The following is a 20,136-nucleotide window of genomic DNA, read 5'->3' on the forward strand; positions in this document are numbered from 1 at the left end:
ACTAGTCGGTGCTCAGGCCCACCCGGCCATCTCTTCCCAGCTGCACCAATTAATGGTCTTAAAATATTAATGTCATCTGGTAACAGTAAAGAATTTGCTGATACTTAGTGCAATAATAGTTACTGCTTCCAGTGGCAAGTGAAATAATTTAAAGTAAGAGAGGCATCTCATTAAAGCTGATTGGTATTTATTCAAAGGATTTACACTGCAGGTCTTGTTCTGGTCCCGGTCTCTCGTGCTTTCACATGCAATGATGTGAGACAGGAGAGATCAGATTCCCCACAATTTATTTATTAGTGTCACAATCATTGTTTGTTTGTTTTTGTTTTGCTTTCAGTGCTTAATTCATGAACCCATCAAAACACAGAATAATTAAGCTGAAATCAATCTCAAAAACTAACAAGAGATAGCAATTGAACAGCGCTTACCAGACATGCATGCATTATTCCAGGAAATTGAGTGAACAAGGACTTCGTCTATGTGCTGAGAATTAGCACACGGATTACAGTGTTGATTGGACCACGAAACTAAGTTACTTCTTATACATGCGAGATGCATGATTTGATCGAGTAGATTATGTTACACCGACGTGTTCTTCTTCACCAGGAAAATTGGCACCCCGAAGCAGAGGATCGAGGTGGGGGACCGGCTGCCGGAGAACTGATCTGCCTCCTCGCCTTCGTCGGAGGACCGCCTGCGGTGGTCGGAGCACGGCGAGCAAGAGGAGGAGGAGGAGGATTGGGAGGAGGAGGAGAACGAAAGGGAGGAGGAAGGTGACATGGAGGCTGCGTGACCTCCACCGTCGCCGGTGGCCGCCTTCTTGAGAGCGAGGAGCTTGGGGAGAGATAAGAAGCTGTATTTGGAGCCGGGCTTGTTGGTCGACCTGGTCCTCGCCCTGCAGGGGCTGGAGAAGTAGGAAGGTGGAGGAGTGAGCGGAGGGAGAGCGGCAGCGGAGGATGTGTGCTTGGGGGTGCCCGGTCGAGATTCCCAGAGGAAAGGCACCGACCCGGCCGCGGCCACGCTGTAGTAGACCCGGAAGGAGGGGTCGGCGAGCGACGTCTCCTTGGAGAGCAACCTGCCTTGGAACTTGCCGTCCTCCTTGCTTTGGAGGAGCGACGATCCACCGCCGGTGCTGCCGGAGACCATCTTCCGCTCCAGTGAACTACCAGACGACGTGCATAAGAAGGCCGCAGCAGTAGTAGCGACTATAGCCTCGTGTATTAAAGAAGGAGGCGGGGAGTAATTATAGAGATTCGAGACACCATGAGATGGAACGTAACGGCCTCAGCATCATGCTTTCTCTCTGCTCATCAAGGCCTTTTCAATATAATTCAACAGACGTGTCAAAGCTCCAAGCTCAAATCTTAAAGGAGGAGCTAAAATCAATAAATTTAACTCAAATTTGGAAGTGGTCTCAGCAAATCTAGCCATTTGTGCAAACATATTGACTAACAACTAAAGCCTAATTAATTATGTTGGATAGATCGTTAATGCGATCATTAAATTAATGGGTACATCTGATCCAGTGATTCACTGCAAATTAAACTGGCGCCATGTGAGGTTTTAATCCTCTATAACATGGTCTAATTCATCAAGCACTGGCATGGCTTATGTCCCAAAATAATATAATCCATCCCTGGGCATGGAACTGAAGAATTTCAGCATGTAGTTGCCCAAGAGAATAATTAAAGCACTCTTTAACATAGTGAAGGCAATTACAGTTGTGAAGCCCACTTGATCATGGCCTTATATTTCTTTAGCCAGGATAAGCTTTTGCTGGCCTTCTCATTAATTTTTCCGCCGCTTATTCAAGCACAGTCGATCCATCAGTGTAAAGGTGCACTGTAGTTCATAAATCATGAAAAGGAAATGGCAACTCTTTTGAAGTGCATTTGCATGAAATTATTCTTGGAGTTTAATGAAATAAACACTGCCCACCTAGAAATTGGCCAGCTTAAGGGCAAGTATCATAGCATGTTGTCGCTTCACTGTAACACAAGTCGATCTATTCCAGGTTAGAAGTCTCACAAATCTAGCTGCTTTAATTTACCAATAAATCAAACAATTATTGTTTGTCTTTTATCATAAATATTAATCGTATTTTTTATAATCGTATTTTTTAAAAAAAATAAGTCTCCTAATTTTTAGATTGTACTTTGCCAGAGCACGTTTCAATAAACGACTAAAAGGATCTTCTTTTCCTTTAGAGACTGGGATTTTTTTTAATCCAGAAATCTGAGTCTCAGGCTTAACAAATCCTTAAGACAGTAGGTAATTAAATTCGAAAGCACGATGAATCTTCATCCAACAGCCAACTTCACCCTGATTTGATAACTTAATTTGTCACCGTCCAACATTAAGCTTCTGCTCCATCATTAGCCATCTCTATTTGGTGCATGGATTACAGGCAGATCAAAGGCGATCTAGGAGCTCGAGGCCATTCTATGCAGCAGATTATTCACGAAATTAAGGTTCTTCCCAATTCATGCCCCGCAGGGAACTTGCTGGTTCGGAGGGCACTAGTGACATATGACCTCGTCTACGTAATGCAGTAACAGAGTCGTAGTTACAAATTGAAGACACATTTCGTTCGACAATGAATACTCTTTCAATAATAGCTCGCACGAATTTAGAAACAAAAAACTAGTAAATTTGCTCTCCAAAAATCAATTAAAGAAACTCACTGATTCAATTTAATCTTAGGGTTCAAATTTAAGAATACGGTCCTTGGCTTTCACCCCAAATCTATCATGGTGTTCTGATAGAGTTTCAGCATGCATACATCTGCATGTGAAGGAGACGTCACGCGCGCAAGTCTTTGTTTGAGCTCCATACTTGGCTTATGGGAGGAGAGCCGTCACTATTTCCGCCAGCTCCAACTTCAGCTCTCATCAAAGGATCAGACTCATTATCTTTGCCCTGTAACATTTGGATAAATAATAGAAATAAATACATGTAGAACTTGCTGAAGAAGTGCGTAGAACGAGTTTGAACGACACTCAGAGTATCATGACGTTTTTAATTGGCAACTTGTTTCTTGAGGCAGTGATGTTGAGACAATACAACAACAACAACAACAATAATCAAATCTTATCTCACTAGTTGGGGGAGTGATGCTGAGACAATATAGAAATAAATTTAGAAGTATGCACAAAGTTTAGGATTCTAAAATGTGGTAGAATCAATCAATGGTTGGAAATTTAAGAAAGATGAAATCTCCAACTGCTGCTGTTAGGTTGCACCACAAAGTAGTGGACAACCCACATCAATAGGAAATTGGGCACACAATCTAATTAGTCAAAGGATGTAAGAAAGTTTGCAGTCATACCTGCAACATTTGAGCAGTTGCTTCCCGAGCTTTTTGTTGACCTTCAGTTACACAAAAATAAGAATACAAAACCATCCCAATTATTGCAACAAAGATTCCGAAGATATTTCTCCAACTAAATGGATCATGAAGCAACACATAGCCAAATGTCAAAACCAGGCAGGTTTTGAGATGCCCCAGAACTTGGTATGTCACTGGCGATGTCTTCCCAATTACAAGAAATGTACTGAAGTTGACGGAGACTGATATTAGGCAAGAAAACACGATGAAAACCTACAAGAAAAATGCAAGTGTAAGAACGGGAATGTGTATATTCAAGAGACACAGTGCAAGCGTACTTACAAGAACTTGAGTTGTGTAATTGAATGCAAACACATTCTGATTAGTTAGGAGCCCATCAAGAAAAGGACCAGATACAAACAGAGTTAGTGATTGGTAAAGGGCAGACTGGTACAAAAGTTGGGTTGAAGAAACCTTAAACTTCTTTTGTATAGTATTAGTCATCTGCAAAATAACTGGTTAAGGTCTATAACAAGAATCATTAGCGTGAACTATTTCATATAGAAAATAGAAGTCACTGATCCACAATCAAAGATATTAGGAACCATGTAGAACCACAATCCAAGCCATTTCCTTATCTTGTTCCTTGAAATAAATACATCCTATTCCAAATATTGGTATGAATGGAAAAATATAGTGATGCATGATTATAATTCCTTAGTAAATGTAGCTTAGCCAAGCTTCTTATGAAACAATCAAATAGATAATTCCCAATGTTAAATCCAAGACAAATTGGGTTCCAAAGACCATTCTGGGCTCGAACTGTTAATAAATCTCTGTTGATAGCAAATGTTCTCAGCCTCTAGTGTGCATTTATTGAATATAGTTTATCAGGCCAATTTTGTTAGTTCACACCAGTTATTCTACAGGAAGATTTATGTGGTTAAGAACAACACTGAACGTGCCAAGAATACACATGATAACTAGAACAATTCATCAGAGAGAAGAAAATCAGACAAGACTCCAACTACACATTAAATGCGAGGTCCATCTTATTAGTGATTTTATCAGTGATCATTGGCCATGTGAAAGTTTTATCAAAGTTTTACCCTCTTCATATAGTTAGTGTGTGCATTCAGAAAGGAATTTAGTATCTGTTAAAGTTGTTGATGTAATTTAATTAACAAAGGACAGCTTGCTCTATAAGGATACAATTTGTGCAATACAAGTAGTAATAATTGCCAGGAGAGACAATATAGACCCAAGCAAGTTAAGCTGCAGATCTGTCACAGTTGCAATTCCAACACCCAATAGAAGAATGGAAAGTGAAAATTGAATACTTCGGCTGCAGTTTCAAAAATAAAAAAAGGCAAATAAATTATATGTTATCTCAGAAAATCATTATAGCAGAATGCACTGACAAGAAGTTCGCCATTCATAAAAAAAAGCATAATCAGTAGCTATTTAAGAAGATGATATGATCTCTAATACAAGACAAATAAGAACAGGACAAATCATAACACATCCACAGCAACTTTTTTGTATTTTAAAACAAATTCACGACATATTAACAGACATAAATGACAGTTATTGCAATCACCATTCACTAATAATAATAACCACATTCCCTAATAAAGACTCGAACGTGACTTTGGAGGGTAATTTTACCTCTAGCATCAAAGTGGCTTACTGCAAGTTTAACAGCTGAAATCACATTGTCATTTCAAGTAAATAACTGTGTAATTGACGACTTAAAAATATTATTTCCTATTCCAATTTACTTATTTATTAGTGTAAATTATTCTTCCAAGTCAAAAGAACATTTCTACAGAAAAAAATCAATTATCTCAAGTTCTCAACTAGGTTTTGTTGCAGCACAGAGATTCAAGCTTGTCAAGAAAAGTAGAGGTTCTGCTGTGGATTACCAATCTGCTTTAAGCGTTACATGGCAATGGGTAACTCAAACAATAACATATTTCATATATTCAACAACTAAAGTCACAATAATCATGGAAATATGCATGTTGTCAGAAATTAGAGATATTGCAGTCTTTCTTTACCATTGCAATTTAAAGAATTTAAAATCTGATCCAATAATTCTTCCCAGAGTAATTTTCTCTGCAGCATTGCAAATGGACATACTAAAACAGATTTTTAAAATGTACTATTGGATTGTTTTTATCTTGACTCTCCTAATCATTTATACGCCAATGACTTCAGGATAAGAATGAGCTTTGAACATTGTGTCAATTGGATGATTAATTTGTTAGAACAAAATGTAGGGTACTTTGTCAAATGGCAATGATCATATCATACCTGAACTTCTTTGCAAAAAAGGCTGTCTCTAAGAAGACAGTACAAGGAATGATTGCTAGTTTTGTCATCTGTAGAGGAAGACACATTATTCAAATCACCATAGAAAAACCTTTCATACTACTACAACATTTGTCTTTGAAACAGAAAACAGCAAAAGAATGAAAAAAAAAAGAATAAACATATCTAAAATCTGTGCACCAAATATGGGAGCAGCTAAGTTCATATTAATAGAAACGAGAAAAGATCTCACAGTTAAGAGTAAAATAATGTAGTTTTAAGGCAATCAAATCTTCATATTACAACTACAGAGAAAACTTAGTCCAACTTTAGGAAGCAATCAAACAACTCAACTGTCTACTAAGATCAACACTTGAACTCATTAAAACTCCAATACATAAGTATTTAAATCTATGTTTTCTTTTAATTTACTATTAGGATTGCTTACTGTGCAGTCAAAATGTGATAATAGCTTATTCTAACCTCAATAGCAAAGCTATCTGAATATACCCAATCTAACACTCTATTGATGCAACAAAAACAACAAAAGATCAAAAATTAGTGTTCATTTTGTTTTGAGTGGTAAGTTGTACTACATAGATTTCCTTCATAAGTATTAACACATGGAAAATAACTAATGAAGTATCACATCTTATAGAAGATGAATACACTTGAAATAAAAACATTAACATTAGCATAAAATTAACTGAAAAAATTCTGTAGGTTAATCACTACCAAGATAATAGTTCCAATAACTATTAAAAAATGGATTAGTGTAGCAGTAATTAATTTCCAGATTAGGTAGTGATCTAAGATGCATTCAGACATCACTAAAATATCTTTAGTATATTACTTGCAGGCAGAAAATCAATACTCTTCTAAATACCAAGCATTATACCTGATAAAAACCTACAGAGTTGAAACCTAGACTCAGATTTAATAATCCAATTGAGATTCCATTCAGTACTCCAAACCCCATCACAACTTTTCGGTCAAAAGGTTTGTGCTCAAATAGCTTCATCCATAGTGCCACATGAAGAGAACAGAAGGTAACCAGTAGATGCCAGCTTGTCAACGTTGTAGCTGAGAATAATAGATAATACAAGCTGTTAATATTCATCCCTATTAGCAATTCTCAAAAGACGATATGCAAAAAAAAGTCTAGATAAAGTAGCCAATACTTACCTTGGTTGTTCCTGAAGGCATTAGTTAATAGTTACTCATCTAATTGACAGCGTATAAGGTGGATTTTTTCTTTTATATTTTACACATGATGCTAGGATCTAAAGAAAGTACTGCTGCATTATCTGATTATATAAAGTACAGTTACACTTCCAGCACAGAACATACTGATTTCCCATATTTTCCACTAGAAAGTTGTGGAAAACATATTTTCTGCCCTCCAGGTCATCTCAGATAGGTGAGGGAAGCAAAAATGTAAATGGTTGCACATTTTACTTCAGATACGGGAATTTTCACCACAAAAGTTCTTTTCTGTCTCCCAATGATCAAGTTTTTTTTTTTTGAATAATTCTGCTACTTTTATATGCAGTGAGCCTTTTGGTCATAAGAAGACACAGAATCTATTAGATGCTGCAATTCCAAAAAACAATATCGTCAAATTAGTCTAAAATATTTGCTTAATCTTGCAAAAGAAAAAAAAAAATCTTTCCTAAGAATGTTGAATACAAGATTTCAAGAAAATGGCGGTAGGAAATCATTGGACGGATAATCGCTCAAAACAATAAAGGAACCAGATGCACTCAATCACTGTAAGACCTAACCTATCGTCATGTCACACGCTACATCACAAGATTTTTCAGCAACGTTCACATTACTCCACGGACAGCTGATCAAGACAAAATTTCCAGATCCATATACCAATCCAATTATGTCAGGAAATACTCAATGACAGCAGAAAATTGGCACAGAATAGAAAATGCAAGAAACAAGCTATCAGATCCCGTACCAAATTGAAATCCAAGGGAGCTCATCAACGCCTTGTTGCAGATCACTATCGACACCGACGACACCACCGACAGGCTCAGCGCTCCGATGGTTCCCAACTGGAACCCCGCGCCTTCACCCATCTCTTATCCAACCAAGACTCACTCTCACTTCGTCGATCTACCACCTCCAACAACACAAACAAACCGAAGTATCAGACTTTCAACGCGCGCACCGTCAAACCACCAGCCTCGTTCGTCCCAAAACTAAATATCTCAGCGAAAACCAGATCGAGTGAGAGGAAGGGATCAGAATAGAGGCCGAATACCAGAGCTGAGGCTTTCAGATCTGGCGACAGAGCAGACGAAGCAGAGCATTAAAACCTCTGACCTGGATTCCTCCCGATCCCAGAAAGAGGAAGCGGCAAGCGAAAGCAACCAGCGAGATTCTCCTTGTGCCCTCTCAATTCCGCAGCGAAATGTGTCGCCTCTCCCCCGGCTTAAAATGTGAAACCTTTAAGACCGAACACGACTGCCCGACGGAGACGATTTCATATCCTCACCCAACGGAGACCGCGGAACCCACTAAAGCAGCTCACATCATTGGACCCCGAGCCCCAGCGGGCCCCGAGGGTCTCCTTGGTGTACCCACCGAGTGCACCAAACGGTAGGTGAGACGCTTAAATCGGCGAATGGGTAAATATTATGTTTGTACGGGTTTTTAAAATAATCTAAATATAATACTTTGAATAGATTAATTTTAAACTTAATTATTTTAAATTTTTCATCGATTATTAAAATAAATTTTTAAAAAATTGTAAACATCCGACACTCATAATTAAATTTTTAAAAAATGAGATGATTTTTGATGTGACGTGATAAAGCACAATAAACGTGAGTTTTAAAACTTAATTATTTGTACCCTGGTTCTCACCCTCCTATCATGCCATCGGGTGGCGACAAATGTATATAACCATACGCATGATTTTTGTGCAAAATATATTCATCTCGTTATAAGTTTTCAAAGACGGCGACTCGTCTGCCTAATTGTTAGGTACCAATTCACGTACCGCCCTCGTAGTTGCACAGTGACACTGGACCATGAAGTGGGGCCCAACGACTGCAAATTTGGCACGATATCGACGTCTCCAGGTATTGATGATTTATATATTTTTTAAAAAATTATAAATTTTTTTAGACAAAAAAAATATTTTAGCTTGTGGATCTGTAAAAAAACGATCAACTTACAAATGATCGATCAAACAATAGCTTGTGGATCTGTATTGATCTTGAAGAAGCTTACCTCCGTTGTGATCGAGTAAATTGACCAATTATCAGACAGCACTGCCGCACAAACCAAGATGAATGCGCCCAAAGTTGGTTGGCAAGAGAATAGTAATTTGTTTTAGGATAAATGTTAGATAGCAGCATACATTTTTTCCACAAGATGAATGCATATTATTGAACACGCAAAGATAAAGCACACAAATCCAAATTTGGAACATTGACTGATGACCAAAGAGACAACGATTCACTCGTCAGACCTTTGGCAAACAGTTTGAGATTAATACAATGAATGAATAAAGAATACAGCATGTCATGAATGGAGCATCAGAGTGTTGATCCCAACAGGTCTACTGTGAGCTTGTTAAATAGGGATTGTTAGAAAGTGCTGCTGCTTTCGCTCACTGAAACAGTGGAACTCTCAGACTTTGTGAGTTGAGAACCTTTGTTGATATCCAATCCCTGAAACCTTCCTAGGGGCTCTTGCTGCAGTTCGTCGGGATGGCTTTTGAGATGTCTAAGCATTTGCTGGTTTGCAACACCAGGCTGTGGCTGATCGTAAAGGGGATGCTGTAACTGGATAGCTTGGTGGTGGAAATGCTGTTGTTGGGGAAGCATGATGATTGATGGGTTGTAGGGTGCATTATGTAGTCCCATGTTGTATGCTTGTCCAGGTTTTGAAATTTCACCTGTTGCAACCTTCAGTCTTTCAACTTCTTGCTTTAGTGCCTCATTCAGTGCTGAAAGGACATTAAACACATCATTCAACATTTGTATGTATAAATTATACGAAAAGCTTGGCGTTCCGTGTTGTTTTTGATTGCTGAAATCAAATACACAAGCATGAGAATTTATAGGAGGGACAAAATGTCATGCCCACTTCAACTCCACCAAAAAATAGAAATATCGTGTTGTGAGAAACAGAAGTCGATTTACAAGGTTAAGGATTTTGACTCATCCTCTTATTATGAGAGAAATAATATACGTACTGGAAGGTATAAAAAATAAGTGCATACCTCACCATAACTACTACAATTCTAACCTGCTGGCTTTACTAAATGAAGTCTCTTAAGATAGATGTACAACAAGACAATAACCTTTTCAGCTATGTCACCACATAAATGATTTAGCAAACTCAAAAAAGGAGATCAAGAACTTGAAATTTCATGCTACATGGAACCAAAGTTGCATCTTAACTGAGTTCTTATGAATTATAAAAACAATATTTTCAGAATTGTTACTAGGAATACTCATAAAATCCTATGTGAGCTATTTCCCATGATAAAGCAATAAAATATAATAAGAAAGAAAAGTGACAAATGTATATATCTGACAAAAGTTAAACAATGGAAAATGGCTTAGCCAAACATACAAAACAGTAGTAATGCAATAACTTGGAAACAATAATCATCCTACAAATTATGAAATTTAGAAACAGTACAAGTACATGTGAATTTTTCCGTATATTCTTCGATGGCCCATATCAAATCAGCACATGCATGAGCCTTTAGACTCCAAACCTTTCTAAAGACCTGATTGCTCATAATTGTCATGTGTGTTTGTTCATGGAGATTGGTAGATCCAAGGTAGAAATTTCTTCTATTTGGAGAAGATAAATAGATCATAATATGAAAGAGAGAGGCTAAAGGCATTAAAAGGCACTCACCATCTCGTAATTGCGCCTGTTGTTCCATAGCTTGTAGCCGTAGCTTAAGCTCATTGTTCTCCACAGACAGTCCAGCAGTGTCTCTCTGGAATAGAAGAAAGTAACAAAGAAGGCTCAAACATCTGTTAGAAGTAATAACTACTGAGTAACTAAGCAATCATTAGAAATGAAGCAGATAGCCAGATATTAGAAATAAGAAATAATGTAAAGAGGTTAATGGTACTTCCTCACAAGTATTAATAATAGTTTAAAATAATATCATCTACCCAAAAGTCACTTGAATATCAACCAACTTGAATAAACAGTACATGGTTTGAGACTCAATCCTTGTATGTGTGACAGTGCCCAATATCAAGGTGAAAGAATACAGGAACATAGCAGGCAAATTAGTGGGTTTAAATATCTAATTGTCAGACTGGAATGACCAAGTAGAAAATTGCAAAGTTTAATGAATTGCACAAAATTTGTCAATTCATTTCACAATGATATAACCATAGAAAATCAAGTTCCTACAGAAGAGTAAAAAGTAAGAGCATTATGGCAGGTTGTGAAGCAACAAAATCAAATGAGGTTAAGAATGTAGTCATCAGTTCCAACCTCAAAGACACAGAAGCCATAACGGAGAATGATCTAGGAAAAACAATATGAAGGAAATAATCCATTGTTTAAGTGAAAGAAGATTTATTTATTAATCAATCAGAAACTGAAGTACAATATTTCATACAGTAATACCCGACTGTTTGGAATTACAACAGCTGTTGTGGAATAAATAGATGACTGACAATGGAGTGGAAATCAAGCTGCGTTAAAGATTTACAATTACTTTTTTTTGAACTGAAACAAGTATAGTAGTTGATTATCTTCTTTATACAGCTGCTAGGAACAGCTTTTATCAAGCAAAAGTGTGGCAGAATCAACGGATACTTTTCTATGTGACTTTTGGCCGATGATAGAAAACTGCTATCCAATAATTTCTAATAGGAACCTGAATAAACAGGAGAAATAAATAACTAGCCAATACAGACCTGGAATAGTGTTAGTTGTGCAGAGAGAGTTGTAGCTTCGGTTTGGAGAGTCTGAACTTTCCTTTCAAGTTCTGATATATAGCGAGCCTTTCTTTCTTTGGATCGAGCAGCAGACTGTCGGTTTGCTAGAATTCTACATTTTATGACATGACAAATAATCAGAAGTATTCTGAAAATGTCCAACATGAGTGATACGTTAATGTAAAAAATTGAACTGTAACATTGCAGATGATAAGAAGTTTTGATGGCAACTGAGGAATCAAAATCATAGATACTAACACTGACTGATTAACAAGTTAGAAAAAAAAATTTACAGTAAAGTAAGGTGTGTATATCTTACCAATTTTTTATGCTTAAAAAAAAAGGTCAAATGGCCTAATATCCATCTATTTTCTTTTACTTGGACTCTTTGATTACCCCTGTACATAAGTTGGGCAACCAACAATGATACTCCAACTCTGATGTTGGGCCCAAGATTGGCCCAAGTGCTTAAACTCAAATTAGTAATGACTCACCCAATTAAGATATAAACCCTCTTCATTATCCCACAATTTTTTTTTTTGTGGAATTAAACTAGACTTGATGTACTCATGAAGGCCCAAAGTCCAACTAATAACCCTAAATAACATCCCTACTGATGTCATAACCTACATAGATGTAAGAACTAACCATTAACTTTATAATGCCCAAGTAATAGCCAAAATGCATAACACTATTCACGAGTAGCTCATTGAGCTAAGCTTATAAACCTGCTTCATTAGTCCACAATTCTCAATTGGGACTAAAGTAGGGTGTCACAACAGAAGTGGCAAAGATTTATTTATTTTTGTTGCAAGGACTACGATTAAGTACACCAAATGCTAGGTGGATGTTGCTATCAACCAGTGACAGCAAAACAGGGCAAGATACGTATAAGTTCAAAAATATGCTTCTATCTAGGAATGTCTATTTTCAAATTATTTGGAAAAAGTACAACTACAAAATTTTAGACCGAATAAGTTAAATTCCTTCAAGCACTCTCTGTAATTTAACAAAAATTTTAGACACTCTGTCTCTGTTCAATAAGAAATTAGATTCCTTTCCAAGATAAGTGACTAATGCAAGTATTACACACCAATTTATAAGGAATCGATCTGTTCCGTCAACTTTATTGAACACTTCCAGCTGCATCTTCATAGACATTGCACAGAAAACATCAATAAAACCATCAATACTCTTAAAACCTCAGAGACTAAACAATGGTAATCAACCTATAACGGGCTAAAAGTTGAAGGAAGCAAACCAAATAAAGAGAAACAAGCTCTTTGGTAAAAATGACATAAATAACTCACCTTTTGGCTCTCTTGGGATCAACGACGGCGAGCTCCGCAAGCTGCTCCGATGTCATAGACTTCTTCGCGTCCATCACCTCTCCAAACATCCCTTCCCTCTTCAGCGACACCGCCACTGCCGATCCGTCGACCGAAACGCTATGCCTATGCTTGGGCATCGTTCCCGTGGCGTTCTCACCGACCTTCTTCTCCCCGCCGCACCCAGAGCTCTCCGCCGTCCGATCCGTGCATTCCCCGCCGCCCTCCGACCCGAATCCGCTGGCCTCCAGCTTGCACCCCATCTTCTCGATATCCATGAAAGTGCAGAAGAGGTCATCCTCGGAGCCCGCCTCGTCGGCATCCCCGACAGTGGCCGCACCTTGATCGTCCTCCGGGAGTCGGAATGCGAGCTCAGATCTGGCTCGGCGGTGATGGGAGCCTCGCATTGGCGGGGAGGGGGCATGGAACATGGCGGCGGGAGCTCCAGCGGAGGGGCCGAGCCCTAGTAGGGGCGCGTTGGGAAGGGGAACGCTGCTAGGGTTAGCGCCAGTACGCGGATCTGGGAGCACGGGGTGCATCTGGGTTCGCCGCCGCCTCCGCAACCACCATGAGAACTGAGAAGCGGAGAGAGACGAAGGTCCCGTGCAAATCTTGAGAAAGGTTTTTCGATTTTGTTCGTTTGTATAATTTTTTTCTTACGGGTCCGATTGAGACGTGGACGGTCCCGATTGAGGCGTGGACGGTCCGATCTCATATAGACTATCGTCGTAATTGTTATGAAATCTATCACAGACTGCGGCGAACTTATTCTGACAAACAGTCCTCGGGACAATGGTGCAACTGGGAATCCGAATTATAACTCAGGGACCTGCAATTTAATTCCTAACTACGACGTATTTATAAAAATTTTCTTTTAAATGGAGAATGCAATCAAAGAATATTGGACATCTGATTGACCGCCATATGCGTTTCCCAATTTATCCTGGTGATCAGTAAGAAAATCCCGATCATCCCAGAGATGTGGCTACTGGGATTATCAATTTTTTTTATTCTGACAAACAGACTAAAGATTGTGCAAAAATAATCGATTCAAGATGATTCCAGGCATTTTGATTAATCCTATATAGTGCAGCATTACAAATACAGATTAATAATTATAGCATCCAAGCATCCGTTTCACAAAATGAATAAAGAGAGAACGCAAGCAACAAAGGTTGCTAAAAGTGCAGAAGAAAATAACTGCATATCATGTGTACGCACTGTACACGAACAAACCAACCCACACGACGGATAATAATGTTGAGAAGAGAACTTGCATGACCATGGTATCCGATCGATCTTAATGCAATAATTCTATGCCAAATCCACCAAATGTTGGAAGAGAGTTTGATGATTTCATGCAGGTGGATTTGAAGATAATGATATCGATGGATGCCAGCAGCCTACACCAGCACCAGCAACAGATGGAGATGCAAGAATCACATTGTGGGATCTGTTGGCCGTGGAAGAACAGGAGGTGCAGGGATAATGGGGCAATCTTCTGGTTTGATGATAGAGGGAGTATGCATCAATGATGGTTGAAGAGTAGCAGGGCTGCTGTTTGTACGACTGGGAGCAAGAGGGTTCGATACAAAGATATTGTTTGCTTCAGATACAGCAGCTGGAGTGTACGGAGTAGTTGGAATCATGTAGACTTCAGAGATCTCTTCAATTCCTTCATCTACATACACAACATCCTGCATTGTGAGTTGGTGGTACTCCACAATCTCTCTCAGAAATCTGTTCTCCCGAGCATAAACAGAATTCTCGTTAGCTAGTCTTGCTTTCTCAGCCAACAATGTTTCCAATTGAAGTCGAATCTGCAAAGAGAAGCAACAAATAGAACTCAAAAGAATGTGACACACTAGATGCAAATAAAGTGATATAGAGCTCAACAAATAGGTAGCAAAGTTGAAGGGCATCTAGTTATTTTTTTATGAGGTCAAGACTATGTATTTGCGGATGACAATATTACTAACTTAAGGTTGATATATATATATATATATATATATATAGCATTGAGTAGAAGAAATATGTTGGAGAATTTATTAGCAAAACACTGCCAAGATAATTAAGTAAAAGACTATGAGGACAGCAGATCCATTGAGCATCATCTTTTCAATATCAGGTTAACTATCTTTCAAGTATCAGCATAAACTGAGTTGAATCTAGGGACACAAGCAACCATTAAACAAAGAATACCAGATCATCCTCTTCGGGACCATCTCCCTTCTCATAGTTTTCCCTCAGCACTGTGTTTTCTTCTTCAAGTTGAGCACAACGTTCTTTTGCAAAAGCAAGATCTGCTTTGACAGTTTTCAATTCCCTAAGGAGAAGTTTGGTCTTTGCAGCCATTGCATTTGCGACCTGGGAATAGCAAAAGAAGAGTCATGTCATCCAATCAAAGGCAGGAAGTACTTGAAACTTTGTGGAATCTTATGAATCATGATGATAAGCATACTAAAAGGAAAAGATTAAGAAATGAACTTTAGAATGAGGTGTGGAAGTCCCTGCTCCTGCTTACCTTCCTGTGGGCAGCAACTTGCAGGGGTTTATGAAAGAAATGAAAAAATTATTTAGAACACCTTAAAAAGGTATAGAATGTGCCACCATATTTTTCTTTAGAACTCTAAGTTGGTACAAGGAAACAGTTTTTCCCCCAATAGCATCGACTCCATTGCAGATGAACAAGCAAAATAGTAAACACTAAACTGGTCATCGATTAAAATGTTGGCTTGACTCAAGAGAAAGAGTATAAGACCATATAGCATAACCAATTTCAATGTTACATATTTGCCACCTTACGTCGCGAGATGCCTTCAGCTGGACTTCATAATCTGTTTGAATCCGAGGCATATGTTGTTGACCCATATTTTCTGCAGCCTTACCTTGCACACTGGCAGCATTTCCTTTTCTCCTAATATTGAGCTTTCTAGTTTCATGGATAATGTCAGCTGTCTTACTCTCCACCATTGTAAGACCCTCCTGGAAAAATTAGGAACAAAAATATGATTGACTAATAGGAGAAAATTCAACTTGGTGGCAGGCAGTTTCTGTTTTGTGTTTAAAAAAAAACGTTAATAATAAGAGAACAAGATTTTGGATTCAAATGTGCCAAATATTAAACAAAGATAGATGGCTTAAACCCCTGTATAAATATTACTGATTCTCATAAAGTTTTAATGAAGAAGAAACACAGCAACACACACTTCTTTCATTTGTTGAACCAACCAACTTAAGTTTAACTGGTTAGACACAATGCCACGAGATTCAATTGATATACTCAATCTGAAGTCAGAAGTACCTTACTCCTAGGTAAAATATAAAACAGCCACCACAACAAGACAATAATCATGAAGGGCTTAATTTGTTGGGAAGAAAAACTGCAATAACTATTCAATAGTTGAAAATAAGCAAATGAAATCAAATTATGGCTACAGTAGTGTGATAATGACATAGTCAACTCCAGGGAAGTCATATCGTGTCCTATTTTGTTATAATCTTATTAAAGTTGCATAATCTCCTATATTTGTAAGTTCAAGTTGATTTCAAACTACTAGCGTTTGTTTCAGTTTATGGAATATGCCATGACAAAAAGGATTGACAAAACAATTATACACGGAAGCAAAACTTCTCAAAATTCACAAAGAAGACTACTCCAAAATGCACCCATGCTTGAATATCATAATTCACACTGGATCCTGGCTATTTTGTTTAAAGAACCTTTAGAGTTTGCAAGTTTAAGAAAAATTCACCAACAGCTGTGAGTAAAGGGGACAAGTTTTCAACATAGCTCACCTCAACAACGTTTTTTATTGTACCACCAATTTGGTTAAGGGAAGAACCAATTGTGTCTGAAAGTTTATGAGTTGTTTCCGTCTTCTTAAAGATTCCTGGTGCCTGATTCACATGAGAAAATTAAATAGGTTAACAGTGATAAAAGTTCAGCATGATCTGGGTAGCATGGAGAAAGACATGAAAAGAGCAAAAACGAGCTTAAAAAACTTGGCAAAAATTCTGTGGGTGTTTGTTTGAGTTTCCAAGTATTCAAAGCAAGAAACACTAACATCTACTTTATCTTGTATTTTATCATCTAAAAAAGTGAATAAATCTGGCGGAGACAATGAAGACAGCAAACTAGTCAACAAGGGCGTCACAAAACATATGGGATGATCTATCCAAGTTTACTCCTACTCCTATTTTTCTGGTCCTTTTTGTTTGCAGTGCATAACATGGAAAAGTTTCTGCTTTACAAATTACTGAATGAAGCTTTCCAAAGAAATAAATCAATGTCCTAACAGAAAAAAGAATCAAATTGAAATACAATTTTTTTTTTTCATTTTTATCACAATAGCATAAATTGAATCACGTGGCTGGAAACGAGGGCATGAGTTTTTCAAAATTGTAATGTCATGAGTTTCTCAATAAGTCTATTGAATTGGGACCTATATAATCATTCATAGAAATTTTCCAAGATACAAAATAATCACCTGTGAAGAAATTCCATTACTCAGCATCAACCAACCAAAATGGTTTAAAATTACAGCAACTTAACCTCCAATGATAAACTCATACATAAAATCTATCTTAACTTTACCTGATTACTGTCTGATCTTGCAGCTGCTTGATGTGAACCATTGTCAAACATCTGAAAATTATTATCATCATTATCTATTATTGATTTAGCTTTCCTAGCCAATGTCCCCCAAAATCCATATTTGGATTCATTTAAACTTTTCATTGATGTATATTCGTAGGAAGCAATGTCCTGCATGCAAATTGCAAGAGAGTCATAGGATCATAGAAAAATTGCATGAGAACTTAGAGCATCTCTAAACTGCATTAATGCTATTCCATACAGCAAATAGGTAAAGAAAGAAAAGAAAAACAATGAGGAACTAATATAGTCTTATCAACACAAGGCATGATTCCTATGTGGAAGAAACTCTTTTCCAATTAATCTACATGTAACTTCAGCATTATGAACATATGTTAACTGAACTTTTCCCATGATCTGTCAGTAGAGTTGTAACAGGCATCAATTGAAAGCATCAAGTTAACTTTTAGCAAGAGAGAAGCCACCCTATAATGTATTTAGTGGATGTCTAGCTTCATGGGCAAGGACTCAAACCATTATTTTATTTCATTGTGAGGAAGACACATAAAGTTATGTTTTCCATTTCTACTTTATATCAGTAAGTATTTACGCACTTATTGCACATGTTGGTCACTTGAAAATTTCAAAATATATTGGAATACATGGGAAAAGATGTTACACTTTAATGTTTAATAATTCAATTTTGTAACATAATGCTAGTCATTAGCCAGTAGGTTGTTCACCTAAGTAACAACCTTTTAATACCTTAAACAATTACTCTTCTATGAACTCTCTGTAGTACATCATTACTCTTCATGGATCACCAACTATAAGACATCCTGAATCTAGTCACACGTGCTCCTTTATGCCAACTAACAACAAATTCTTGGCAGTTCATGTCCATCCCATCATCCCCTTTGCAAATTGCAAGCTGCTGTCCTCTATTGTGAAACTATTACCACAATAAAGGTCTCTATCCCTCTTAAAATGAAGATCAGCAGAAGAAAAATTATTGTATCCCTTTCCTCATGAAAAAACAAGAGAGAGAGAGAGAGAGATGTCTCAAAAAGCAAAAAAAAAAAAATTGAGAGCATTCAGTACAACAAAAGAGAGGGTGATAGTGCAAATGAGATGTGATCCACCAGTATCAATGGTTATAACTTTTTTGTCAGGAAAAAATATTAAATTTTAATAGATCATAGACTGTAATGATCTTACAACCCGATTGTACAATCCAAGTCCATGGATACTACATACTAGTTGGATCCTACATTGGATAGAAATTTGGACCGACTAGCCTCTAATTTGCAAACGATTATTTTTTTCTCCAAATTCCCCTACTTTCCATGGACAAAGGTCATGATTTGGTGAACCATGATAAATACTTTATTAGTTGTTCATAATTCAATGTCATCGAGGTTCTTGAATTCCCTATAATATCTTTGGGCATTCTAAATAATATTATGCAAAAGAAATCAGGACATGATGGCTATTGGTGGTTTCTTCAGAGAGCACAAAAAAATCCCATGGATCAAAAGATTTTCATTTTAAGAACCTAGTTAATAATATTAATCTCAGATCGTGAAAGCTCACAGAGACTGGACTTGCTTACAAATTTTTACTAACCACATTTAAGCAAATTGCAATTGTGTTAACTTTCTGCTAGACACACCTAGCCCAAACTAACATATTTGACTTGCATAAAGAAGAAGTCAAAAGAAAGTTATATCCAGTCGGAAGGCATAGCTGATTCATTGTTCAGCAACTGGTCTAAAAGACAAGCAACAAATTACAATAAATCTAAAAATACTATGAAATCACCAACCAGATGCTTTAATCAAACAACTGAAGACTAGAAACGCCAGATCTAGTTGTGGTGAGTGAAAGAAAGTCAACTTTGCATGGGTTTCAAAGAAATTTCTACTAAACGAACTAGAACCATAGCCATCTTCCACCATCAAGATAAATTATCAGATCCAGAAACTAAATACGATTTGTTGGGTACATAAACCAAATCGATTTAGCAGACACACAAACACTGACAAAAATTGAAGTGAAACTTACAAAACTCGATCCCGATAAGATGTCCGTAGACTCAAAAATGAAACAAAGATAAAGATAAAAAAAACGAGCTCAAGGCTGCGGCAAACTGATCGATTCATAGGAAGAAGACCTCACCCTCTGGGAAGGCGGCGAAGATCTCATACGATGGGCTTCGGCACGAGGAGAGGACACAGCAGACTCACCGTAGGCGGATGAGAGAGAGGATGCGTCGCGGTGGGCAGCGGAGGCACGGATCGCCCGGGCAGCGAGGGAGGCCGGTGAAGTACCCTCGGCGGGAGATCGGGTTTCCTCGGCAGCCGAGACCCTGGCCGCCGGCTGCTTTCTCCGGTACGCCATCGCTTCCGCCGATCGCTGCGGTCGCAGGCGGCGTGCCAGCCAAATTAACCACTTCTAATTGGGCGAAGGTATCAACTGCGAGCGTATAAGTCGCAGCCGCCCGTCGATGCTCTCGGATCCTTTACGATGCACATGAGGAATTTGAATCGTCCACGACACTAGAAAGACCGTAGATCCGACAAGTCTCTGTTGTCGGATTCGAATATTGGGTGAGATACATCTACCATC

The 20,136-nt window shown here is 37.9% G+C and overlaps 4 protein-coding genes across 4 annotated transcripts; all 4 read right to left on the reverse strand.

The window, feature by feature from the left end:
* Positions 1 to 428: 428 nt before the first annotated feature.
* Positions 429 to 1,242, reverse strand: LOC141837892 (uncharacterized). The gene has a single exon (XM_074725264.1). It carries the CDS (start codon positions 1,144 to 1,146, stop codon positions 580 to 582), a length of 567 nt encoding a protein of 188 aa, XP_074581365.1. The 5' UTR covers positions 1,147 to 1,242; the 3' UTR covers positions 429 to 579.
* A 1,296-nt stretch (positions 1,243 to 2,538) lies between these two features.
* LOC141837891 (UDP-xylose transporter 3-like) lies at positions 2,539 to 8,094 on the reverse strand. Its single transcript, XM_074725263.1, has 8 exons — positions 7,979 to 8,094; positions 7,611 to 7,854; positions 6,540 to 6,724; positions 5,645 to 5,712; positions 4,541 to 4,673; positions 3,671 to 3,832; positions 3,329 to 3,601; positions 2,539 to 2,919 (listed from the first exon to the last, which is right to left on the reverse strand). Exons 2-8 carry the CDS (start codon positions 7,729 to 7,731, stop codon positions 2,803 to 2,805), a joined length of 1,059 nt encoding a protein of 352 aa, XP_074581364.1. The 5' UTR covers positions 7,732 to 7,854; positions 7,979 to 8,094; the 3' UTR covers positions 2,539 to 2,802.
* Positions 8,095 to 9,076: 982 nt separating this feature from the next.
* On the reverse strand, positions 9,077 to 13,453 carry LOC141837890 (transcription factor RF2b-like). The gene is made up of 4 exons (XM_074725261.1): positions 12,894 to 13,453; positions 11,563 to 11,695; positions 10,538 to 10,622; positions 9,077 to 9,611 (listed from the first exon to the last, which is right to left on the reverse strand). Exons 1-4 carry the CDS (start codon positions 13,448 to 13,450, stop codon positions 9,250 to 9,252), a joined length of 1,137 nt encoding a protein of 378 aa, XP_074581362.1. The 5' UTR covers positions 13,451 to 13,453; the 3' UTR covers positions 9,077 to 9,249.
* A 505-nt stretch (positions 13,454 to 13,958) lies between these two features.
* Positions 13,959 to 19,947, reverse strand: LOC141841593 (uncharacterized). Its single transcript, XM_074729770.1, has 6 exons — positions 19,687 to 19,947; positions 17,509 to 17,679; positions 16,710 to 16,811; positions 15,717 to 15,896; positions 15,114 to 15,278; positions 13,959 to 14,731 (listed from the first exon to the last, which is right to left on the reverse strand). The coding sequence occupies exons 1-6, from the start codon at positions 19,906 to 19,908 to the stop codon at positions 14,351 to 14,353; spliced, it is 1,221 nt and encodes a 406-aa protein (XP_074585871.1). The 5' UTR covers positions 19,909 to 19,947; the 3' UTR covers positions 13,959 to 14,350.
* Positions 19,948 to 20,136: the final 189 nt, after the last annotated feature.

The sequence above is a fragment of the Curcuma longa genome, chromosome 11 (assembly GCF_044706935.1).
Source record: "Curcuma longa cultivar G26 ecotype Majalengka, Jawa Barat chromosome 11, ITB_CL_G26_1.1, whole genome shotgun sequence".
Classification (NCBI taxonomy): Eukaryota; Viridiplantae; Streptophyta; class Magnoliopsida; order Zingiberales; family Zingiberaceae; genus Curcuma; species Curcuma longa.